Genomic DNA, 25,552 nt, shown 5'->3' with positions numbered 1-25,552 from the left:
ACCCCCACCCCCACCCCCCCGCGTTGACGCGCAAACTCACGCGACTGGGCCGCGTCACGCGGGCGCGCTGACGTGACACGCAGGACCGGCGAGATGTGGCGCCGCCAGCGCTCCGAGCGACCGGTGAGCGCGCGCGCAGCGGCGGGGGCGGGCGGGGGGTGTGTGACAGCGCCGCGCTGCCATGGAAACCGCGCCCCTTCCCGCCGCCCCACCCGAGCGGCGCCGGGATCGGGCCCGCTCGGGGCTGCCGCCGCTGTCCTGCCGGGCGCCGCGCCGCGGCGGAGCGGGCACAGAGCCGGTCGGGGCTGGGGGAGCCGCCCCCCCTCCCCCCGTCCCCGCTCCCGGCGCCCCGGGTGTGGCGGCGGGGTGGTGTCGGGGGGCAGCGCCAGACCCGCCACAGCCGACAAGCCGGCGGCGTTTCCGTTCGTTGCCGCGGCGCTGCCGCCCGGGGCGGGCAGAAGGACGCGCCGTCCGCTGCCGGTGCCGGCGGCGGGTCCCGGACGCCGGGCGCGCTCCTGGGCTGGGGGAGAGAAAACGGAGGTAGGGGTGCGTGATTTTTAGGCGCGTTCAGTGTAAGGGTTGAGATTGCAGCTGCTTGACGCGGAGGAAGGGATCGTGCTTTGCCGTTGAGGTGTATAAAAGTTAAAAAGTCGTACGGCCGTAGCGGTGGTTAGGTGTGGGAACGGGGCGGCGGGTGCCCGTCGCCACGTTACGCCCGGTGAAGCTCTGGTGAATGCTTTCAAGGCACGCAGCTAGCAGCATCGTGCTGAAATTTGCACTGGAGTTGTCCCGGAGTTCAGATTGCACCCCAAGGCAAGGCCCCCTGCACCCAAAATCTAAGAATACCGGTTGGCGCAATAAAAAAACGCAGTTTACAGCCCCCGAGGGAGTGCAGCTGTAAAGGGGCGCTCGCTAACACGCTGCGGGAGCGCAGGGCTAACGCGGCAGCAGCTGCTTGGAAAGCTGCCGTGGGCGAATCAAGTAGGGAAATTGAAAACTCACTTGGCCAGAAACGAGAATAAATAAATAATGTGTATTGGGAGCCTCAGGACGGGGAAAAGGAAGATTAAAAACTGCTGATAACGCATGTTTGTGAGCTGGTTCTGTCTTTTTCTAGCATTTAAAGCTCTAGATCAAGAGTTTTACCCCAGATGTCTGTGTGCAAAGAAAATTGCACCATTGTCTTTATGGAAACGCTGGGAAACCTTGCCAATGAATTAAGTTATTCTTTCTGTTGTTTTTTAATCTGGGTACCTTTAAAAAGCATAAATTTTTGTCAAAACAATCCAAGAAGTTATTTTTTTACTAGATAAAAATAAGTCCGGAAAAATGTAATTACTTTTTGTTTCTGTTTAAAAAAAAAAAAAAAAGTGAAAATGTATTTGTCTGATCGTGAGTGTTGAGTGTAAAAGCTGCTTGTCTGGGAAATAGGTTTTGTTCCTGTTTTAGTGCAGAAGATAGACCTCCCAGTCTGAGTGATTTTTGGTGTGCATGAGCAATAAGTAACAGTATGGATTGAATTACATGATTAGTCTATTTTGTTTCCTAAAATAATTGCCTAAATACCTACACCTCGTAAATATTTGTAATTATTTTCTAATATTTTTCTTTATATCCAAATATTTCCCAGTAGTATTTTAGGAGACAGAGGGGAATCCTTCTGTATGTCTGCTTTTCCTTCCCCTCGGATCCCTCCTTTTTACAGGGAGGTGCCCTGTCGCTGTGTTTTGGGTTTTCAATGTGCTTCTGTCAGAGATATCCAAGCATGTGGGTGAGACGTTCTTGTCTTGAAAATTACCAGTGTTTCTGTGTGTGGCAAACTCTAAGTAAGGCTGTATTTTCCTGTCTTAAAGTTTATTCTTATTACTCTGGCATTGGTTTTACTTTTGTTTTTTAAGGGGAGCTTGGTCAGGGTGGGTTTTTTTGCTTCCTGTTCCTGCTTTCAGTCTCGGCAGTCTATGCAGCATCCCAGTATTTTTGGATCATACAATCTGTGTAGCTCCCAAATCTTTATATTGGATGTGCTTGAACTTTTTGGCTTAGTATCTAAAATCGGCCGTACACAGATGGTATTTAGATATGTTTCTCTGTGTTGGGAAGTGAGTGTTCTACCTTGTGTCATTGGATTCAAGGCCAGTGGTGTTGGGGTCATCTGCAAAGTTTGTGTAAATCTTTTACTAACTTGTTGAACTTGGTTAACTTTCAACTTCTTTAAATTCGTCCCGTGTAATTATCTGAGCATGTTAAACTGCTTGTATTGAGCAATGATAAACTCAAATTTGAATAAAGCAACTCAACCGATATTTCATGGGCCTCCATGACCTTATAATTTGCCTGATACATAGTCCACTCCTACTAGCTGAAAGCGACGGTGAAGAAAAGAAGTGCAGGTGCACAGTCTCTTGCCTCAGCGCTCGGAAGTGGTTTTCATTAGGAATCTCCAGAGTGGAATAACACTTGCTTCCATCCTGCTTCAGGTGTGTGCCTAACGTATTCACAATTGATGTTGATTATTGCTGCTCATTTATAAAGGCAGTAACTGGAGCCTACTGATGTTGATCTGTGCCTTTTACCTGCTTGCTTATATTAATGAACTTGTTTTGAACAGCATATTACTGTTACCCTGTTTTCTCCTTTCTGTTTGTTGTTCATTTTATTCGTCCTCTTGTATTCTGATAGCAGCTAGGATTTTAAGTCGTTTGAGAGGAACTCTTCTGGAAGTATTTTTCCTTCTGGGTAACCAATCTCTAGCCTATCCCTACCCTAAATTTTTTCTTCCATTCTTTCTTCTGATCCTCGTGTTCCAAATTCCTTTTCCATTGCCATTTCTGTTATGCTCTGCCATTTCCCTCTCTTGTCTCTTGATTTCTTACTCTCCTCATCTACTTTCATGCTTTGTGTGCACACTGTTTTGCTAGTGCGCTTGGTTAAATGGCCTGCACCAGTCACCGAAGAGGCTCAATGTCCTTTTTTTTCATTCTTAATGAGAGTGGAGAAAAATAAAATCCCAAGGTTGTTAGCTTTGGGTTTTTGTCTTTGGGGGATTTTTTTTTGTCCTTAAGAGTATAAAGATGGAAAGGAAAAGAAGTCAGGGGAGAAGTAGAAAATGGAAAGTGTGAAATGGTGGTGGATGTCCAAGAAGGGACAGAGAAGAGGAGCTTAGTGAGGGAGTGTTTCATGGGAGGCTAAGGCTCATCCACTAGTAGACCTGGGAAGAAAAGTATGTGTTAATGGTGACAGTTGCTCAGACATTTTCGGTTCATTGGAGATTCTGAGGCTTGCATAAGTGTCACATGTGCTGTTTGTAATAGGACTCTGGAGTTTGTTCTTAAGGCAGGTGCTTGGGTTGTATTTGTGATTGTTCAGTAAGGAGAATCCTTACATTGCATGAGAATAACAACACCTCTTCTGACCAGCTGGAAGCTAGAGCTCGTTAATGTGCTTATGTTCTGTTAAAACACACAGCTTCTTGGATTTTCAGTAGACCTCCTTGCTGCAGTGAAGCAAATGTGGGTGATGCCAGCTGCATCTTAGTACAAATCCCTAGCTACAAAGCTGCCAAACAGCTCAGTGCTTTTCGTGAACTTTTTTCAGGATTGGACTTTCAAGTTATTACAGGTTAGAACTAAGTTTTTATTCATTTCCACATAAATTGCAAGTGCTTTAGAAACTATTACAGTTAGAGTTGATCTGTCACAGAGGGTGGCCAGGGCTATTGCCCATCGGTGGAATTGTAAAGTCACTTTTTCCTCTTCTCAGAATGTGCTTCAAAGGCAGAGTGGGTCAAGAGCTTGTGCTTCTGCCTGCAATGCTCTGCGTTTGCTAGGAACAGGAAGATAGAAATAAAGGTCACACAAGACAGGCAAGGTTACGTACCCTTCTGCAGTGGGCTGTGCGTTTTGTTTGCCCTAGAGATAGCTGAACACTTGAGTCAGAGAGGGACTCAAGGAATGCCCCCTTGTGACGCTGTTGACTGACAATGGGTAAAAGTTAATCTTACTTTGCTGTAACTGGGGACAAAGGTGAAGGATGGAAATAATAAAAGTCATACGAGGGCTAAAACTGGGATAAAAGGTAGTGGAGGATAAGTGAGTTCTTTGGGCGTGGGAGAAAGGTGTGTGTGAATAGAGGCTGTGTCAGGTTCACAGAGGAAGGAAAGGAGAAATGTTAGGATTAGGAATGAAAATGTAGGATAGAGACGGCAAAAAGATTTCCAGAGAATTAATGTTGTGGGGTTGAGCAGATCGCTAAAATATAATAAAATGTAAGGGCTAGAGGTGGGTGAGGGTCTCAGGCAGAGCAGATGAACAGGCATATGAAGTAGAATATTCAGTGCTGTGGGTGGATGGATGTGTTACCAAGTGTCTGGAGAATGATAAGGAGCTATGCTCCTTCTGTATGCTGAGAGCTCTGCGTGTATATCAACGCAGGCGATACTGCATATGGTGGGACATCTGGCTGCACGTTCTTTCCTGCTGTTAATATATAGCTATCTTTGTTATTTGCGTTTTATCCTCCTTTTTACCTGGGCATCTAATGAACCCTATCGTTTCTGTGCCTGTATCTTTCCTGTATTAGCATTTCTCAGGAAAAATTTATGCAGACAGATGCATGTTAACAGAGAGGAGGTGTATTTGTATCTTGATATCCCATAATGTGTCACACAACTTCGGGGCCTTGCCTTATAGAAGCTGTGTAAACAACCTGAGTGTTCAGGGCAACTGGTCTAGGCGTGAGTGTGTGGTGGGGTTTTTTTGTAATTCTGAAAATGAAAACTGTGTCAGGAGAAAATGATTAAACACGAAAATGAAGACAGAAAAGTTTGAAAAATACAGAGTCAGAGCCCAGGTGCACCTTATGGTTCAGCCCCTCTTGTGCAGCACAGGCTTTTCTTGGAGACAGGGATGCTGCTGGAAGGATATGCCTTCACTCTCCCTGTGCTCTAATCTCTCCCAGCAGCTGTTCTTAGCCTGAGATGAAATTCTCTTTGTTTGTGACTCTGAATAACGCTTGTGTTCTGCCACAGCGTTTCAAGTGTGTAAATGTTAGGGCAAAGCAGTTCTGCCCTGAGCTCCCCTTCAGTGATGCTTCTCTTCAGGTAACATTTGGGCTTTTTGGAGGTGCTGGGGTCTCTGAATGTTAATAACGTTCAAGCAAAATCGGAGAAGAAAAAAGTCTGAAAGTCAAAACTAGAAATACTGGGAAGCAAACTACTTTAACCCTTCTGCATTTGGGAAGTGGAGAAACCTTTACTCTGAAAGAACAAACCACTTAGATGCAGTTGTAGCACTACAAGCAGTAAATCACATCTTTTGGAAGATGTATTGAAAAGTGTCTAAAGGGCAGAATATATGTGTACAGACTGATTTATTGGGTTTTTCTTTTCCCTGCAGACTTTTAAGGAGAGAGCTCTTGGTAATTTCCATTCCTGCTTTTTTTCCTCTACAGGACCTGCTGCAGCTCTGTGATTGCTGATCCATGCTTGACTGCCTCCAGGGGTCGTGGCAAGATGGCATCTTCCAGACTTCCCAGCCTTCTAGCATTGGCATTTTCCTCCTTGTCCTTTGTTCTTTCCCATTCAAACAGGGAGATGTGGTTTCAGGATTTCTTTCCACCTAATGTGTGCCCTGTAAATGCCAAAGCCAACACTTTTTATGGCATAATGTTTGACGCAGGAAGCACTGGAACCCGGATTCACATTTACACCTTTGTGCAGAAGAGCCCAGGTAAAACCCCGTGTCAGTCTGTGTACTTGGAGTATGTTGACTTAGGTTCCAACTTCCCAAAAGAGTTTTTTTTCCCCAGTGCAGCATTTGGGAACAACTGAAGATTTCTACTCTTTGTCCTTCAAATGGTTCTCTGGCAGATGATTATTGTCCATTTGTGGTGGTGTTTTGCTCTGAAAATGTCTTTTGAAACTTGGAGGTTTAATTCTGGGTATACTGGAGACTTCTGAATTTCCAAAGATTTTCATCTATGCTGCTGTTTAAAGGGATGGCTTGTTGAGTTGGAGAAAGGATTATGCTGTTTTTGTCAAGTTGCATGTACCTTGAATTATATCAAGAGATACTTAAATTTTGCAAATGTTTATATGTCACATTTTGTAGCAAATTAAAATCAGTAAATTAAAGAGTTACAAGCACTTGAAGGTCTGAGCCATTTGCAGGAGAACTCCTGTGCACAGATGTACCACACTCCAGTATATCTGCTTCTGACACAGTGCAGAGGTACCCAAGTTGGCTGCATGTGCAGCTGGATTCAGGAGGGTGAATTAGCTTGGGTACAGTGAGCCAGCAAATATGCAGAGGTTGAAGGCTGGTTGATGGGACTCAGCTAATAAGCCCTTCAGGGCCACACATAGTCCCTATGTGGCTTCATGTTATTTCAGCCTTAGTTTGGAAGGACTAGTACAACATTCAGCTCTGACAGACTCAGCTTGACTTGTAATATGCAGTACTCAAGGATAGCTTCTAGACCCAAGCTGCTCTGGGAGCAGTGGTCACACTTTGCAGCCAAGTGCTTGAGCCCCATCAACTCTGTTCTGTGTTTGTGAGTTGGATGAATCACCTAAGAATAACCAGGAGTTGACTCTGTGTGTCTTCATATGAATTAGTATTTCTCAGTTAGCTTGGGGACAAAAAGGGAAAGAAATTTTAAGATTAGGCAACAGTCATACTACATTGCTACAACTCATTGTAGCTCACAAATACAAAATGAACATATTTCTGATTATAACATGTTCTTAATAAATTGTTTGAGAACTTGCAGGATACAAGGGCAACAGCCTGATAAATATGTTCCTGAAGTGAAGGAGCAGTGCTTGTTTTAGGAGGGGAATATTATTGTTTTCAAGGGGAAATCAAAGATAGTAACTTTACAGGGGATGCAGGCAACCTTTCTGAAACTAAAGAAAAAGATTTGCCTTGCTGACTGTTTCATTTAATGTTTATGTAATGTTTCATTTGTGCAGAAAACCTTCCAGAGCTGGAAGGGGAAATCTTTGAGTCTGTGAAGCCAGGTCTTTCTGCTTATGCTGATCAGCCTGAAAAGGTAAGGCTCTCCTTCATTCCCTGTGAGTTGGTCTTGCTTCTACTAATATTACTTGGATTTTACCAAGCAGTTCAAGTATTAATAAGTGTAACTGCAGAGAGTAAAGAAAAAATGTAAAGGTTCTACTGCTGGCTCTCTAAACATGTTGCCGTGCCTTTGTGAGTTAATTTCTACACAATGAAATGGGAGCTATTGCTTTACATATTTCATCAAAGGAACAATGGCTTAATTACTTGCTTAAATGCTATATGTAACTGGACTATCTGCCTTTGAGAATTTCAAAGACAAAGTGGCTTTTGGCTCTAGTAGCACCCATATTCAATGTTTATTTCTCCTATAGCTACCCCAAATATGAGTAAATATATACTCCTATCTCATTTAGTAATAATTTTCTCAGTTTTCCTTTTGGTTGAAACTTTCAGTGCAGGTCGCAGTTCAAAATGGCCATATTTTATTTTAATTTGTTAGTTTAGAAGTAAGGGGTTAAGACTACAGGGATTTTCTTTATTAGTCATCTTACACTGACAGGCAAAGAGGGCTCATTCATCTGACTCCTAAAAATGTTTATTTAATTATTTTGTGTGTATAGTCAGATCTACAAAAGTTAATTTTGCTAAGAAGTTATGGAGAAGGGGAAGAATAAAGATGCACTTAGTATGTTAAGTCAGGCCTTAATAGTTCTCTAAGTGTATTCTCTGCTTCCAATAATTAGATTCTTTCCTGTTATTTTTGGAACCATGGCTTGGAAGCCAGTGCTCAGTGATATGCAGGACCTGCTTTGGTCATGCTCAGTCCAAATATTTGGTTACAGTTTTAGCTGAATAATGATTTAGGTACAGGCAGTTACTCTTCCACTGCCTCAGGATTTTTCTTGTTTTGTTTTTATACAGAGCTTTTCAAAACACAGTTGGACAGTTCCATCTTCCACAATCAGATGTATTAATTACATGTATCTGTACAATGTATTAATTAACATATAAATGTATAATTTTAATAAGAAATTGAAGTTCGGTGCAATCCTTTTTATTTTTGGGTGGGGGTGGGGGTGTGTGTGAATTAGTGCATAGTACACTTGTTCCATGCTGTTCTATTGGATGAGGAGTCAGAAATGAGCAACAGAGCAGAGAGCACTAAAATAATCCTGTTGTTGTGATACAGAGGGCCAGTCCTGAAGAAAGCTGCCATTTCCCACGTCCCCTGTGCTGACAGTAAGCTCTTTCACAAGCTAAAGGAGGTGCCAGAGAAATGATAGCTTAGGTACTCTACCTTGTGTGCTTTAGCAGTCTTGGAGTTGGGGGCTAGCATAGGGGGTGTTTTCAGGTTTCTCAGTTTGCTCAGTTGCATTCAGTGCTACAGGAATTTGAGTGAAAAACTTCATGGAAAAGTGAATGACTTTGGGGTTTTTTTTAAACTTTGATGAGGTCTCCCATTATTTCACTGAATTGTCTTTTTTGTTGACTAGGAGAAGAGTTCACTGCAAAAGAAATTTCTAGACATTTCACAGGAGAATGTTTATTGCTAATGTCAAACTGTAGTTCTTAGCACAGTGTAAATAACTGAGAGCCCAGCAGTGATGCCTGTACCTTGTGTGGTAACCATTCTACAGCTGGCATTTTAATTACGCTACTTGCTATGGACACACTTGGAATTCTTGTATTGCATTTAATGAAATCTACAGACATTCCTCCTGACCTTTGCAGCTTCAGTTAGTAACTGTACCAGTTTCTTCATACTGCAAGGTGTGTAAGTTTGTCAGATACTCAGTTCCCTTGCCTCCCTCCATCCTTCCAAACACTTTCCACAATGACATTTCTCTCACCTAAGAGATATCTCTGAATACACTTGTCCTTCCAATGCAGACATTCTCTCTAAGGCTCTTGTGAGATGTCTAGCACAGTTTTTATCCTTATCTTGAGTGTGGATGAGGTATCTTCTGCTATTGAATACTGGTTTCACTAGTGTTGAGGGGAAATTGGGAGGCCTATTTTTTGATGGTCTGTAGAAGGAAATCATAAGAAAAACAACATCTTTTTCCTTCTAGGGTGCTGAAACCGTCAAAAGATTGCTGGACATGGCCATAGATGCCGTGCCACCTCATCTCTGGAAGAAGACCCCAGTAGTTTTAAAAGCCACAGCTGGACTGCGCTTGCTGTCAGAGGAGAAAGCTCAGGCTCTGCTTTTAGAGGTAATACTAAGATCTTTTGGATGCACTAGTATTCCTCTCCTGTTTTGTCTTTCATGCTCAATTCTCCATTCTATTTAGCATAAAAGAATTTCAGCTGTGAACAGTGACTGTAATCCCATGATAGGATGGAACTCACAGACTTTCTTGTGTAGTCCTGAAACCTTCTGTCTTGATGTGGATAGAAGGCATGGAGAAAGAGACCTACAATACTTGTTTCTTTCTTTCCTGGCTCTTGCAAGAAGAATTTTGTCTTCTCCACACACTTGTCTTATTTTGTACTGCTGTGAAAAAGGAAACTTTCTCTGTCACCATTAGAGCAGAACAAGACTCTTAAGACCAAGGAATCTAATCATTATTTCTTTCTTCAGGTGAGAGAAGTCTTCGAGGAATCACCATTTCTTGTTCCAGAGGACAGCGTTAGCATCATGGACGGGTCTTATGAAGGTATGTTTTTAGAAGGAGGAAAAAGTGAAAGCAAAGAGGAGTTGGGGAAAGAGAGAGATACGTATTATGGATATTAGAGGGGAAGAGAAATGGTCACTAAACTGAGGGAAAAAATAAAAGGTTTCTAGCCCTGTTTGAAACAATTCAGTCCTGCTTTTCCTAGATGTTGATTACTTGGTTGTCTGTTAGACTGCGAATGCAGATACACAAGTTTTATGAGTTAGCCAGGTGAAGGTTCATCCAAAATTTTCTGAGGTTCCAGAAGAGACCCTCATCTCAGAAATAAGTAAGTAGGCTAACCAGTGGAAGCCTGCTCCTGGGAACTGGTGGAAGAAAGATGGTGTTCATCTCTGAAAGGCTACATGATCACATATAGCAAGCTGGGAAGGTTATGGAAAGTGCCTAGTAAATTCTGCAATATCAGCATTAAAAATAAACTATTATGATTAGCTCCTGAATTTTCAGGTTACATTCAGAAGCATTGTGAATGTTAGAGGAGAATGAAGGGTAATTGGCAAGTATTTAAAAATAAGCTAAAGAACTAAATAATAAAATAATAAATTTAAAATATATTCTGATTGGAAAAATGGAGCTAGTAAAGTAGCAAAGGAAGTAACCTAAAATACAAGAAAAGGTGAAATACATTGTAGGTTTGGAGTAAGTGGTGATTTTTGCAGTGCAGAACAGAGCACTGTAACATTTTGGCTACATTTCCAGACGTGTTACCGTGGAGAATAGGCAGGTAATAAACCTTCTGCATGGATGCCTGAAAGAGCCATCTGTGATGGTATGTTCAGTTCTGAACACTTCATTATGGCAGATATATCGCCAGTTTGGAAGGCGTTCAAGGAAAGCAAAAAGAATTATCATGACGCTTAAACAATTAATAAATGGAGGAAGATTAAAGAGCAAAACCTGTCCATATGTGCCAAGAGAAAAGGACAAGGAACATGAAGTCTGCAAGTATTCAATGAAGTATGGTTCATGGATAGCTTGTCATTAGGATTAATGGGTGAATTGTATAGTAGGGGGAAGTGTTGTATTGACAGGGAGCAGGACCAGCGAGGCATACTTGAGCACAGTGTAGCCTGGCTAGGTTTATTGAAAAGTCCTACCTCTTCTACTGTCATGTTTGCCTATGCTTGGGTGAGAATCATGCCAGTGGCAAGCAAGCCACTGGAGTCAATGGGGAATTGTTTGTGGTTTACTGGTTGCCAGTGTGCCTGTAGTGTAATTACAGAAACCACAACATTAAAACACAGAGTGGTGTGTTCGCAGTTTTCACATTAGGAATTGTGATGCTGGGAGCGGGGAAAAGTGCCCAGGGAAACTTGTGAATTGTGTCAGCTCATTACTTTGCATATTGTTTGGCTAATAGACGTGATTTGTACATGCTGCCGTTGCATGGATGTTACGAACATTCTACCTGTCCCGTCTTATGAGATTTTAATGAATCAATAATGCATCATATCACTTAATTATAAGTTTGAATTAACCTCTGAAGTATGGCGGGGTTATGTTAAGTTAGTAATGATTTCCAGGTAAATAAATAATATGTGGAGGGGTGGTAAGGGTGGGCAGGTTTTGGGAGTATTCAGTGGTGACTTTGTTTTTTTCTTTCCTTTTTCACTGCAGGAATTTTAGCCTGGATCACTGTGAACTTTTTGACAGGTAGTTAATTCTGTATAATTTCTCTCTAAATATGGACTTAAGTGTCTTCTGCAGACACCATCACCCTAAGTTCCTCTGCCTTGGTTCCCATGTCCTGCTTTTCCTCCCCACTGTGGCACCAGTGCTAACGCAGTGGATTGTCTCGGGCAGACTGCGTTCCAGAGGGTGAGCCACACCTGTAGTAAGAAGGAGGCATCTTAATCCAGAAGCTGCCAGGATTTACTTGGGACTGGGAGGTACTGGAAAGCTGGTTTCTGTAACGTAGGTAGGGGAGTGGTACTGCTAATCTGTTAGAACGTGGGAACAAGGTTTTACAATATTCTTCATCCCAGCATGAACTATGCAGCTAAAATGATATAACAGGGAGTGCACTGGTGCTTTAGGCCTACTGGCTCTAAGAAATTCTGGGAATGCAGTCTCGTGAAGAGAAGAGAAAATCAGTACTTTAGTAGATACATGAGCAAGCAAAAAAGCTGCTGTGGGTGAAGAGAAATAGCTGGTTCTGCTCTTACTATCCTTCCTCTTCTACTGCTCTTGACCAGCTGGAGGTGGTTACAAAACTTACGTACCCACCCTGGCGGTCTTCTGCAGGAGATACTTCATCTCTTACTTTTGCTGGACTTCCAGCTTTTGCTGGATAGCCAGAGATTTATCTGCTTTTGTCTCTTCGGGGATGAAATTGAAATCAAGGAAAAAAGTCCTGTGAATCTCGTTGTAATAGTTTCTGTTTGCCTACCTTTTCTCTGTGATGTTTTTTGTCTTTGAAGGCCACCTCAGCCCTCCTGTATTGCTGTGATAATGCGATAACCTGGTGGCTGCCTGAACATGCATGCAGTGTTCTGCACTTGGGGCTGTTCTGAGCATGATGTTGTTTGCAGGGCAGCTGTCTGGCCAGAACCAGCATACTGTTGGGACTCTGGACTTGGGAGGAGCCTCAACCCAAATCACATTCCTGCCACAGTTTGAGGTGAGGAGTGGTTAAAAGAGCGTGCGCTGGGACTTCAGGGCCAGTGGAGAGACCTGAGCACTGCTGTGCTCTCTGGTATCATTTTGTCACCACTGTCTCATCATCTGTGGTGTACAGAACATCTGTATTTCTGTTCCCTTTGACATCAGCAGTTGGCTGATAGGCACTTGCAAACAAAGGAGCCTGGATAACAAGGAAGAAAAAAGAAAGAAAGCAAATGGGTAAAACCAAAGAGAAACAGCTTTTGTTTTCTAGACCCAGCCTGGGAAAGCCCCATTAATGCAGACAATTGTTTTGTATTCAATAAATGTAGAACATTTCCAGGGAGTATTCTTGTATATTACAAGAAATTTAGAGTTTGCCCTGAGTTTGTTTTCTTCTCTTCTCCATTCCAGTCTGATAGCAGATCCTCACTAAATTTTGGAAGGGGGTGTCTCATGGGGCAGACGGCTTTTATAATAACACAGCCAATCCCTCCTTGTTTTCTTATCAATTTCTTCTCATTTTCTTTGAGAATTCCCCTCTCTGTCCCTTAGTCCATCTCTGCTGGATTTATCAGGAATTCTATAGCTCTTTAGAAACAGTTTGAACAGGACCCAGGTCTGAAGTTTTTGTGGGAAAATTACATGGGTAGCGGAAGGGCACTATAGCATTCTGTACCTTGATATTGTGAAGTTGTTTTTGTCCCTTTTTCTGAAGGAATCCTTTGTTTAACATTTTTTTGTTTACAGAAATTGAGATTCTCAAAGGGTGTTCAGGGATCACAAAACACATATTTTTCGTATCAGGATATTTTAATTCTGCAGTGGTGGGGTCATGCTGAAAATTGACGTGCTACCTTATCTTGCTCAGCAAAAGCCTCAAGTACTCTTGGTTTGCCCTCTGTTTTGTGTTGATAACACCTGCTGAAGTGGGCGCTGGACCAACAGGAAAGGGTGTCGCATGTCAGGGTTTTTGAGGATAAACAGGGCTGTGAAGTAGGCTGACCTGCAGCCCAGGATTCAAACCTCTTCTTAGAGCCTTGCAGGAAAATGCCTCGAGGGTTTGCTACTGACCCAGGACCAAGGGTGTGAATTTGTAAGGCAGTGTGGAAGTCAAGGTTCACATCGCCTGCTTGTACGCTATGTCTGCTTCTTGCCTGCATTGCCCAGTTCATACAAAAAAGCACATACATAGCTCAGTATGTTTCTGAAGAGTTTTTCCCATCTGATGGAATTAGCAGGGATTTCCCCCTTTGATTTGCAGAGAGGTTTTTTTCCCTTCTTGCAATCTGAGGCAAGCACATGTTTGCTCTTTTATTCATTTTGAACAAAATACTGTAATAGTAAGAGATTCGTTAATGAAATATAAATTACAAGCAAATAGAGGACATATAATGAAGCTGTTTTAAAGCTAGTGTTATGCTTCTCATGGTGTTATTGCCAAGGTGAAGAGCAACTGAAAACCAATCATAATCGCCATGAAATTGTCTGTCCAGTGCCTGCCTTGTTTGGGACGGGTGTGAGGATTTCTACATATTTGGAAAGTAAGGCATGAAAAAAGCCAGTTGTTTTCTCCTAACAATTTTTTTTTCAGGATCTCTTCTTCTTAAAAGTTTTTGTAATGTAAGGTTTAGGAACAGAACTCAAAATATGGCAGAGTCTGGATATGTTGGGTCGAGGATGTGACTGCCATTCCAATGAAAATCTATCTGAGGCCCAAAACAAATTCCAATTTGTATGTGTCTGGGAGAAACTCAAGCTGAATGCTGCCAAATCTCTTTCAGCTTCAAGCAGGCTTCTGTCTAGGACTCTACAGTTCCAGATCTGAGTTATTTTTGCTATATCTGCATACTTGAGTGATAACTACACGGACTCGGCAGCTTCAGTCCTCTCTGAGATTCTGCTGCTTGGCCCAGAGTAACAGAGTGTCTGATACGAATGCACAGGGCCAAGAAGGGATGGGAGAATGAGGTCCCTAGCAGAGGAAAGACAGAAACAGAGATTGAGACCTGCAGCACTGGAAGTAAAGGAACAGCAAAGGAATGAGACCTGAACTGGTACAGATCTACAAGAATATGACAGTCTGGAAAGAAAGTAGGCACTGAGTGCCAGTGGGGCTGAGGTGTGCATGGAGGAAAGGCTGTGAAAGGAGGAAAACTGGAGGTTGTGAGACAAGGGGTTAATTTAGAGGAGAGCACGTAAAGCAGGAGATGAAGCAGCCCTAAGACTGGGAATGAGTGGTCAAAGTGTTTCTTTGAGTATCAGCATGACATTTAATATGGTGAAAATGTGACTTATACTTCACTTTGCGTTTTTAATTCTTCTGAGTTCCTGAATTGAGATGTCTAGTCTGACCTGCAAAAGTTCATAGTGCTTTTATGTCAGCTGATTTTGAAGGGGACTGTGTATATAAAGACTAGCACAGAAGTAAAGTACCCTGAAAAATTAAGGTGTACTGAATTAGAAAGTATTTTCATCCTGATCTATTGCACTTCCCTATCATACATTGAAGTAACAAAAAGATGCATATAAATGAACTCTATTAAAAGCTGCAGATATTACAGCAGTGGGCACCATTGGAAAACTGTTCTTTGTTTTCAGAGCAGATCAGATGAGTGTGCAGTAAACCCTATGGGTATACCTGTGATATTAGATCAAAGTTGGTTATTTTTTATTGCATAATAGAAACTAAAAGATTTCTTCTTTTACTTAACTTTTAGGAAACTTTGAAGGAAACCCCTGGGGATTTTCTTACCTCGTTTGAAATGTTTAATAGCACCTACAAGCTCTATACCCACAGGTAAGGAGCCTAAAGGCTGCTGTCTCCACTGGGAAAATCAGTCTTTCTGCAGCCCCTGAGCTAACCAAAAATGGCCATGTCATCCTGTTACCAGCTCTTGGCACCATGACTTTTTTTACTAGCTTTCTTATCTGCTTGAAACATTAGTTCAAGTGGAAATGTTCCAAGATCATGGTTTACATCACTGTAAGGGAATATTAGTCAGTCTGTCAAATGACGAGGAAGCATTATGAGCCACTATATTTAAGGGGAAGAATTCTCAATTCAAGCCAGATATTCTGGACCAAGCAGAAAGGTCGATATCATGCCAGTAGTCAGAACTGAACCTGGTCAGAGATTTGGAAGGAGGATCTTCCTGAGACTTTTTCCTTCTTAGTTCAAAATGGCACTTCTCATCAGCAACCGGACAAAAAGTAAAACCTAGGCTGATGTAAACCAAAGAGAAACAACCACAGGCAGCTGATACAGACCATGGAGCACAACAGATTCTTGAACCAATTTGAGGGGATACTTGGCCTGGAATAATGTAATTGTGCCAATTGCGTTAAGATAACAAGTTTCTGAGATGCTGCAGTCAAGTCCAGAGAGTTTATCCACATGACTTAGAGTCCAGTGAGAACGTGACCATGTATAATAGAGTCATAGAGTCAGAGTCATAGAATGGTTTGGGTTGGAAGGAACCTTTAGAGGTCTCAGCCCATTACTAGTGGGGTGAAGGTTATCATCTCAGTCAGTTACAGAATATGCTTACTTGACAGAAAAGCTGGTTTAATAGTCCTCCTCTCCTACTGCTTATATTTACTGATGTAACTGATTCCTGTATTCACCAATACAGTCCATTAGGTCACTTAAAATAACTGGGATTGAAAATCATCTCCTAAAAATGAGGGAGCTGGAGGTTAGCTGAAGTCCAGTTATTCTGTAAACATTTGCACTGACATGACTAAAGGGATAAGTAGCCAAACGTAGAGGTGGAAATGAAAGGCAAGAGGTTTTTAATCTAGCTGTGTTGCTGAAGCCAGTAATGTGTAATGACATTCTCATAAATGTTGTTCACATCCTAGCTTCTAATGAGTATAGCAGTAGTCTGTGGAGTCAAACAGAGGTGAATTTCACACAAAGGCACAGCTCCTGTTTAGTGGGAGGTTCTGCAGTTCTCCTATTCTGCCCTACGTGTACATAGCCTTATGTGCATGATGTAAGAATGGCCATCCTCTTCCCCATGCACTCCTCACATATTCTTTCTCCCTTGTTTTTAAGACTATGCATTTTTGCTTTTGGTGAATGTCTTTTAGAAATGTCACATCAGCTCTAACCACTTTCTGCAGTTTTAGATTTACCCATTTTACAGCTCTTTGTAATTCTTGGGTTAGTGTCACTCTTTTGGTAATTGGAATTGTTCTGGCAAAGGGAACTCTGTTTTAGAGAGGGGAGACTTGTGGGAAGCAGAGAAAGGAAATTTGGTTTGGGTGTTCCAGGGTTTAGGAAGAGGCTGTGGGTGAAGCATACCAGATGTGCAAGAATTAAAACTGTAATGTCTGTCTTTGTTGTTTGCAGCTATTTGGGGTTTGGACTAAAAGCTGCCAGACTAGCAACACTTGGAGCTTTGAATATGGAAGGTATGTTCATATGATAAAACATCCAAGATTTTTGAAGAGGTCATTAGATTTAGTCTTGTGTCAGCAGCCCATTCCCCATGTCTTCACTTCTGTATCTTTTGCTTTTCTATGTTTTCACTGGTATAGATCTGAGACAAGGTGCCACTTGTTAAGGAGTTGTCTTGTGCGACAGCTGCTTTTCCCTAATTTCAGGTTCAGCCAGCAGTGAGACCAAGTGCAAATTCCAGAAATGCACACATGGGAACATACAAACACCATATAGACATGGCCAGCCACAAACACACAGCTTTGCAAGCATCCACAGAAACACAAACAGCACAAATGCATCCTTTTTCTAAGGATTGCTGCTTAGGACAAACCAACTTTATAGCTCTCTCTGGTATCTGGCTGGCCTGCTATGTTTCCTAGACCTCCTGGACTGACTAGTCCAGCTTGAAGTTCACCAGCATATCACACACACTCTCACTAACCTGAATTCACACTTATATTCCTGAGTCTTTCCAGTCTCTGACCCAGACCTTAAGTCCTTCCAGTTTTCATGTTGAGACCTTGGGCCTTTTGTCCAGTCTCTGGCCAGGACCTGGAGTCTTTCCACCTTCTGGATTCTTACTTGCCAGCTAGATGGACTTCTGATAATTCCTGGAATGTACTCAAATAAAAAATTGTTGGGAACAGGGTATAAGAAGATAGGACAGACTGCAGTGATTGGTCACAGGCTCAGCCAGAAAAGCATACTGACCAGCTGCCTGCTTAGTTGTGATTGCCTTCTTCTGTCATCCCCTCCATAGTCCCACATTTGCACTTCCCTGATCCCTTGATTTCCCCTTTCCCTGCCTTTGAGCCTTCCCCTAAATATCCCATAGTCAATTTTGCACAGTCCCACAATCCTGCTCAACCATTCTGTAAGAAGTTTGCTTTTTCTGTGAGACCTGTGCTGGCCACAATAATCATGTTTTCTCCTTACCAGTCACAATATTTCTGGTTGAACCTTTCAAGGGTACGTTCATTGGATCCTGTAGTGGCCATTGATCAGTGTCTTAGGAGTTTTTGTCTTCATTGCTCAGTTGCTTTGTTTGCCTCAGTTATCTGCTGTTTATTAGGGTTTGTGTATCTGTGTGTTGAATGAATTACCTCTCTTGTTTCTTGTCTTCTGTGGTGAATGGCCATTATCCAGATATTCTTCTACCATTTATATCTCATTAACAAATGACAAGCCCAGCTGCTCTGCAGCTTGCAGGACAAAATGGACACAACTTTTCCAGACTGAGGCTGGTCCTTAATTCATAATCAGTTTGTGCAGCATCCATCAATTCAGATTTTCATACTTCTGCTTGAAGACCTTAATGAAGATCTTTCAGCCTCTTGTGTTCTGGTTCTGCATATTCATTGATTATATTCATTGTGTTAAATTTTATCCTTTTGGACTCTCCCCTCTGGTTGCATTCCAGCTGTGGATGGACAGATGTTCCGCAGTTCCTGTTTGCCAAAGCAGCTGGAGGCAGAGTGGCACTTTGGGGGAGTGAAATACCGGTATGGTGGCAACAAAGAAGGTAAACTACGGAGCCTTGTTGCTTCTTGTAAGATAAGTCTTGTCTTAAGAATCTGAGTGTTTTCTTGGCAAATACTCTATCAGTTGCCTTGGATTATGAGGGATACTTGTCCAGTCATAGATGTGGACGTTTGACAGATCCAAAGAAAAATCTGAAGCTGTAAGAGTAGCTGGCCTGTGCTCCCCGTACTCTGAGATCACTCTCTGTCATCTCTTATTACAAACACTACCTTTATAGGAAAGATTCAGAGTTACTTGTGCAAATAAGAGAGCTTTTTCTGAGGCTTTGTGCAAAACTCTGGCTGCGTTAGGGTACAATAACTGGTAGGCCAAAGTGTATCTCACTTGTGGAACTATTTCTTAAGATACTATCCCTAACACTGCATACAGAGGGTGAAGCTGCTACCATCAGTGACTAGAACAGACCCCTTTGGCGACTGATGCTGCTTTGCTTCACCATGGGGAAGAGGAGAGCTGAGTTTTATGTGTGTTGAGTGGATGGATAAAACTACACTGTGCTGGAGAGGGAAAGTAAGATTTTTATCTAGCAGTTGGTAGCAAATGTAAATGAGATTCTGCTGACCACAGAACATAACAATGGGAGTTTTGTCTGATGTGGAGGAAGCTTTTCATGCACCTATGCAAACACTAGTTTGCGCAGTGCACCTTTCAGATATTGCTATGATCTGCTCCAACCAGTTCCACCTGATGATGGTGATAGATAAGGATCTAGAGGCCTTGCCTGCACGCAGGTGCCATGCTGGATTACAGAAGGGATATCTAAGCTCTTCTCACCTCTTCTGATGCTTTAATATCTGCTTCTTCCATTTTTCATCCTATTGCCACTGGTTCTTCCATCTCCTGGATATGCTTCTCTGGCTCACCCCATCTGTGTTTTCCTGACAGGAGAAACAGGATTCAAGCCTTGCTACTTGGACGTACTCAAGGTTGTCAAAGGGAAACTGCACCAACCAGATGAGATTCGTGGAAGTTCCTTCTACGCTTTCTCCTATTACTATGATCGTGCAGTTGACACCAACCTAATAGGTAACTTGGTTTGGGATAATCTACTATATGTGTGTCAACCAGAAGGTAGACAGAAGAACCCTGGAGGCTGGAGCCAAGGGGAGCAGGGGAAAGGAGCATCGTTGAGAAAGGGGAAATGCACAAAATACCTTCAGGGAATGAACGCGTCAATGCAGTTGGATGTTCAGAGTTCAGCAGATGAGTTTTGTGCTCTGAGCTCCAGTTATACTTGCAGCTGCCTTCTCTTACCAACAGATCTCACTCCTAGTCCAGTATCACCAAGTTGCACTCTGGGGTCGACTTAGATAAAGAACACAAATGCTTTCAGATCTATGACAATGTTTTCTCACCTCTTCCTTTTCAGATTATGAACAGGGAGGTGTTCTGGAAGTGAAAGATTTTGAAAGAAAAGCCAAAGAAGGTAATAGTCATGAAACTTGGGAAACTGGTGGGGATGAGAAATAACAAAAATATTAATGTCTCTAGGCAGTACATAATGTAAGTTTAACTTTTAGAAAGATGTTTGTTTAACCTTTATTCCACTTATACCTTCCATGTCATGTTACTTAGCTTTTAGTAGCCAACACCTGTAACTGGTGCAGAAGAAATCACTAAAGAGCAGCACGGGGAAACAAGGCGTTAGCAGCTTTGCAGTTCTGCTCAGGAGAGGAGGGAGATAGTTCATAAACGTCAGTACAAAAGAAAGTGAATTTGCTGTATCAAGAGCTCCTTTCAAACTGCAACTCTCTGAGTTTAGGAGTGCTGACTCCTGTAAGTCTGTCACCTTAAATCATTTTTAATGTCTAGCAAAATGCAGGAAGAGAGCAGAGGTTGTTTAAGTCTGACAGCCTCTTCTGCATTCCTTTCCCTCCCCCTGACTTTTTTCCTGAGTGCTTGTTCTAGTTTTGTTGCCTCCTCCTGTGAATAAAAAGCTCCCACCTTACCAGGCTACTGAGCAAGACATTAACCTCTGAATTGTGATCATCCTCATGATAAGTAGTACACCGTATTTGTCACCAGAAGAATCTTAATTATGTAGTTCAGGACCAATTTCTTTCTAAAATAGGAACTAAATTCTAATGATTTTTCAGTTAAACTTAATCCCCCTAGAAGCTCAGATGGTTTTGAATAGGGGGATTAGGCTCTAAAGTTTGAGTGTGTTTTGTTTTGTTTCCCTGGATACTGAGAGAGCTTATTTCCAAAGATGCAATTAAGATGTTATCTAACACTATCAAACCATTTATTTAGTTTTAGAGCATCGGGAGATCAATTCTGTGATCCTAAATTAATGGTCCTCTTTCTCATTTCAATAGCAGGAGGATGCTGCTTATCAGTTTCTTAAAAAGAAGTGAACTCTGCTCTTGATGCTTGTAGAACAGGGCAGTAACAGCAGGTCCAGAAGACAACGCTTAGTGCAAATCTATTTCCCGGTGGCTGTCACCCTTACTGTGGAATCTTGAGACTTAGCTGCAGTGAGGGAGTGGTTGGTTGGGCAATAGCCTCTTCCATGCCCTTGAACACATGTGGTTGGAAAAGAAGATAAAAGCTGCTGCCAACCTAGAAGATGGTGTCCATTTCTGGAGCCGTCCTTGGAGACTGGACAAGGAAGACAAATGATGCTGTCTTCTTGAAAGACTCCCTGCCAGTTATCAGTTGAGCAGAGATTCAGCCTTCAAAAGAACTATGTAGTTTATGTTGCTGTAATAAAAGATGTAGTTATGATGAAGTTAAGAGAAACTGGAAGTACTATATGGTTTATTCTCCAAGATTATAGAACATGTATTCTATTAATGTACCCATTAATAGAAGTGGGTGGCTTGTTTTAGTAGGCTTTGGCTTGAGGTCAGTTCAAATGTATAACGTGGATAAGAACTTCTTTATTTTGCTGAGATCCTTTTCTTTTTTTCTTCTTCTCTAGTCTGTGATAACATGGAGAGGTACAACTCAGCCAGTCCTTTCCTCTGCATGGATCTTACTTACATCACTGCTTTACTAAAGGAAGGTTTTGGATTTAGGGACAACACACTCTTACAGGTGAGAAAAAACAGTTAAATGCTGAGGCCAGCTCCCAAATTTCTCTTATCAATCAACATGCTTTAGTTTGTTTTTCTGGCTCATTATCTACTGAGTCTTTCCAGTGTCTTATTTGTAGTTGCTGTCATCTGTGCAACATACGAATCTAGAGAACTGTTGGGAACAACTTTTTCTTCCTTTGTAGTTAACAAAGAAAGTGAACAACATAGAGACAAGCTGGACTTTGGGTGCTACCTTTCACCTACTGCAGTCTCTGGGCATAACCTATTGAGCTGTGACGTTCCTGTGGACTTCAGCATTTCTGAAAGGCTGAGAAAGCAAATTGAAATCTCAAGGTATGTTGTTCAGCTGGAGTTGGTCACAGAGCAGAACATGGACCAAAGCTGCAGACCACATCTTCACCCTGGATTGGCATCATGCATAATGAGAGTTGTCTCAGTATGATTTATAATTGAGATTGCCATAAATGATCCAGAAGCTGCCTTCTGAAAGTCAAAAGGCCTAAACTCCAGCAGAGTATCCACAAGGGCCTCAAAGCCAGCTTTCACCAGCACATTTGTATAGCAACCCATTGCTAGAAGCACAGAGTACCTGGCATGTGGTGGTAGACTAAAGACACGTGATTCTCCTCCCCTTTTTATTTTAAATACCCATAACTTAAGTTTGCTTGTGAGATGTTAAATAGAGAACTTAAAGATGGCATCAACAGTCATTCAGAGAAAAGTGAACAACTCTGGATGCTGCCAGCCTCAGCCTTCCAAGTACCTGGCTGTTAGCTTAGCTAATACATTGCAATAAGACTCCAGTCTTTCAAAAAGGGGCCTGCTATAGGCACACTTTGGGCATGGTTTTGGGAAAGGTGTTGGCTAAAACATAGGTTGTAACTTACCAAGCATTTCTTTAGGCAGCAGTCGTTTCCTACACAGAACGTGCTTGGCTGTGTTCCTTTTTGCTGCCCTTTAGAAATCTGTGCAGCTCTACTGTACATCTGGCTACCAGACCTGAGAACTAACTTGATTGATTTTGCATGTAGTCATAACACATAGTTGTGCTGGCACAGCTAGAGCAGCGCCAGCTATTTAAACTCCACTGCCAAAACAAATGCTTGTCACATTACACCCACAAGGAAATGAATGGTGCAGTCAGGTGAAATGGCTGATCTGATAGCTCACTTCGCTGCAAGAGGCAGTTCCATTTCTCTGCTCTCAGGAAGGCACTCCCACAGCTGCCTTTCATCTGATGCTGGTGTTACTCCAGTTCCTTGGTGAACCAATTCACGACACCAAACCTGAGTTAAATCAGCTCAACAAGGAGTCAAGTCTAGTGCTAGCACAAGGGAAATAGGCATTGCGCAGCCCGGAGGGACCTGCTGGGCCAGCGAGCTGTTAGAACAGCACAGCCCATTTTCTTGAGTGAGCTCTAAGGTGTGGTTTTCCATCTGAAAGTTTGGACTTATTGCTTCCTGTGCTCTCCTTAGGAACCTCCTCTGAATGCAGAGATGTGGTGAAACAATTTGTTTTTGCAGTTGTTTAATAGGCAAAAATAGGAAGAAAGCAGAATTAGCATCAGAAACGGAGAACAAGAGCAGAAGTAGCTTTGCTTTCTTATCCCTGGTTTGCTTACTCTTTATTGATTTTAAATTGGTTTAAGCTTAATTTCTCTTTAACTTAATATAGTGGAGTTGGACCCATAAAAAGGTGTGTGCAGCCCTGCATCGCTCTGGAATTATTTTTAACATACAGCAGGGCTTTAGGAACAGCACATCCAGCAAAAGGGTTGCGGCTGTTTAGGAAGTCCAAAACTTCTGTCAGGATAGCATGAAGCTATTTGAGTAACAATTTAAAGTGAATCTTGCCCTCTCTTTCACACCAAAACCCATAGAAGCAATGAGAGATCAATGTTTTAAATAAAGCATCTTGTCAGATAAGCTAGAAAGCTGGGCTGTAGGATCCTGGGGTTTTTTTTAATTGGCTGTAGAGAATATCAAGATCATATGAATACCTTGAGGCTCCAAGTGCAGACCTTGCATTGTCCTTAATAGAAACAGCTGTAAAGACTTTTTCCAGCCCATGAAATAGTTGGCAGATAGCTCACGTCTGCTCCTATTTAACAAAAAATTAGTATCATCTACTCACCACAGCATGTGCAACATAAAGATGAATTTACCCCAGTCATAAGAACAGAGAGGTATTACGTAGGTGACTAAGGGAAGCTTTTATCCACTGATCTCTTGTGATGAACACTCATGTCAGGCACTTGCACTTACCTATTTGCTGTAACATACCCTTCCCACTTCTGTAAAACCAAAGACTGCCCTCAAGTTATCTTCTCTGCAAACTGAAAGTAAGTGGCAATTCCCAGCAAGGGAAGGAAGTAGTACGCTTATGCCTCACTGATCTTGCCAAGCAGTTTGGAGACTCAGAAATTTGCCTTACTGTGACCATTACTCCACTTCCTCTAGTTAGCAGCACAAGTCTGACTGTGGCTCATTAAGCTACCCCCTTCTCCTGTCTCAGGTTTTATGGTGCTAGGGTGCAAGGAGTTCAGTCAGCAAGAAGAGTCCAAGGGTTGGTGACCTGTACTGGTCCCACCACTGACACCTTACTGTAAATTCAGGCTGTTTCTTTGAAATATGAAATGCTCATCCTACCTGTACTCCTTACCAGAACCTGTTTTGAGCTTCATGTTGGGAAATTCCTCCATGTCACACCAAACTGTTGCTTCCTTGCTAGGAGCTTCTGTTTGAACATGAAGAAACAGCCACAAACACTTCTTATTCCCCTTCCTAGTGTTGGGCAAAACTTAGTACATGGTCTGGTCTGCACAACAAGGTGACTGCAAACACATTCTTTTTGTCTTCAGTAAACAATTGTATTCACTTCTGTATTCCCAGAGAACACAAAGTAGGATGCAGCAGTTACCGGCCAGGCTGCATTGCTCCTGAGAACCAGCTAATTTAATAATCCAGAAGTCATCTTTCAGTCTGAGCCAGTGCTATGACAAACTCTTACTAGGCCTTGGGGCTGAGCCATAAGTAGCAAGGCTGTATGTGAAACAGGGAAGGTGGGATGTTAAAGGTGAGGAACAAGCAGCAGCAGCGTGTCTGCCAACTGAACAGACGCTAGCCCTGAGGAGTACTTAAGAGTTTGGTTTTTGTCTGAAGGGAAGATGGTCTAGAACAAGACATGTACCACATAGAAGTTTCTTTTCCGTGTCCCTTGCCTCAAACTCTGGTACTACAAATGCTAGGTGGGAGCATCTGCTTACCAGTACCAAAGTTGCATTAAATCTGAATGCTCAGGGCCTTCATTTGTCAGTGGCACAGTTCATTACCTGAAGCAAAACTGCTGCTCTCTATCAGGGGCCTGGTCCTGCAGTCATGAGAAACAAAAATTCAGCTCAAAGATTTCTTTGGCAAGAAATTGCAGAATTGAGCCCCTGCTGTTTACATCTGAACTACTCAAGGAGGGTGGGGGATATAGAGAAGCCAGTCAAGTCCTCACACTTACCCTAGTGCAATGAGATTATTTATTAGCTTAACAAAAGACTAAGCAGCCTTTTAAAAGAAGAGTTCTGCTTGCAGCCCTTATTTTTATCTCATCCTTTGTAATGTCTTTTAGCCAGTCACTAACAGGAACTGCCTAATATGAGTGACTGAAGAAGCACAAGTAATGGCTTTCAGTGCAAAACTTGTGTTGATTTCTTCTGATGTCAATTCCTGATACTGCTTAACCGTAGATGTAAATCTTGCCCGTGGGCAGTACTCAATGTTGTGAGTGTCAAATGTCTAATGCAGGAGGCTGGTGTTTGGAACCTAAGACAGAATATCTTGAATGTCTATTTTAGTAATTAAAGCATTTTTAACAATATTCAAGATGTTGTGGTGCAGTTTTCTTTGCTAAATATTATTGTTGTCTTGCATCTCTTTTTCATGGAGCCCTTAAGACTAGCCACTTCCACAAGAAATACCATTATTAAATACAGCACCAAGAGAAGGGCAGGGAAGAGGGTGAGAGACACATTAGAGCTTTAAAACATATCTGCCATTGTGAGCTAGCTCTCCTCTACTGAAAACTATCCCTCCTTTCTGAGTCCAGGAAGTGCCATGAACTCAGGTGTGATATTACAGCTCTAGAAATCACACAAGAGAAAACTGAAAGTAATTAAGCAGTAGAAGTTGTAGCTGGCAAAATTCAGCACTGCATTTGCCACCTCAGTCTTCAGTT

General features: G+C 42.4%; 1 protein-coding gene across 4 annotated transcripts; it reads left to right on the top strand.

The window, feature by feature from the left end:
• The first annotated feature begins 31 nt into the window (after positions 1–31).
• Positions 32–25,195, top strand: ENTPD5 (ectonucleoside triphosphate diphosphohydrolase 5 (inactive)). 4 transcript variants are annotated; one of them, XM_064460357.1, is made up of 16 exons: positions 402–540; positions 2,360–2,477; positions 3,466–3,618; positions 5,449–5,726; positions 6,971–7,050; positions 9,092–9,235; positions 9,604–9,679; positions 11,315–11,350; positions 12,229–12,317; positions 15,019–15,098; positions 16,656–16,717; positions 18,166–18,267; positions 19,173–19,313; positions 19,657–19,713; positions 21,211–21,326; positions 21,511–25,195. In XM_064460357.1, the coding sequence occupies exons 4-16, from the start codon at positions 5,510–5,512 to the stop codon at positions 21,595–21,597; spliced, it is 1,287 nt and encodes a 428-aa protein (XP_064316427.1). In that variant the 5' UTR covers positions 402–540; positions 2,360–2,477; positions 3,466–3,618; positions 5,449–5,509; the 3' UTR covers positions 21,598–25,195. The 4 variants fall into 4 exon arrangements, with proteins under 4 accessions (XP_064316426.1, XP_064316424.1, XP_064316427.1 ...); XM_064460355.1 differs by lacking the exon at positions 3,466–3,618; XM_064460356.1 differs by lacking the exons at positions 402–540; positions 2,360–2,477; positions 3,466–3,618 and adding an exon at positions 32–123.
• The last annotated feature ends 357 nt before the right edge of the window (positions 25,196–25,552 follow it).

Source organism: Phalacrocorax carbo, chromosome 9 (genome assembly GCF_963921805.1).
Source record: "Phalacrocorax carbo chromosome 9, bPhaCar2.1, whole genome shotgun sequence".
Classification (NCBI taxonomy): Eukaryota; Metazoa; Chordata; class Aves; order Suliformes; family Phalacrocoracidae; genus Phalacrocorax; species Phalacrocorax carbo.
Note: the sequence above shows the minus strand (reverse complement) of the source record. Positions and strands in the feature narration are given on the sequence as shown.

Bases quoted from the DNA above. Each gene is read 5' to 3' on its own strand.
- ENTPD5 (XM_064460354.1), top strand. From the start codon at position 182: ATGGAAACCGCGCCCCTTCCCGCCGCCCCACCCGAGCGGCGCCGGGAT. The intron at 7,051-9,091 runs GTAAGGCTCTCC...TTTTCCTTCTAG, and splicing joins ATGCTGATCAGCCTGAAAAG to GGTGCTGAAACCGTCAAAAG. The intron at 19,314-19,656 runs GTAACTTGGTTT...CTTCCTTTTCAG, and splicing joins AGTTGACACCAACCTAATAG to ATTATGAACAGGGAGGTGTT.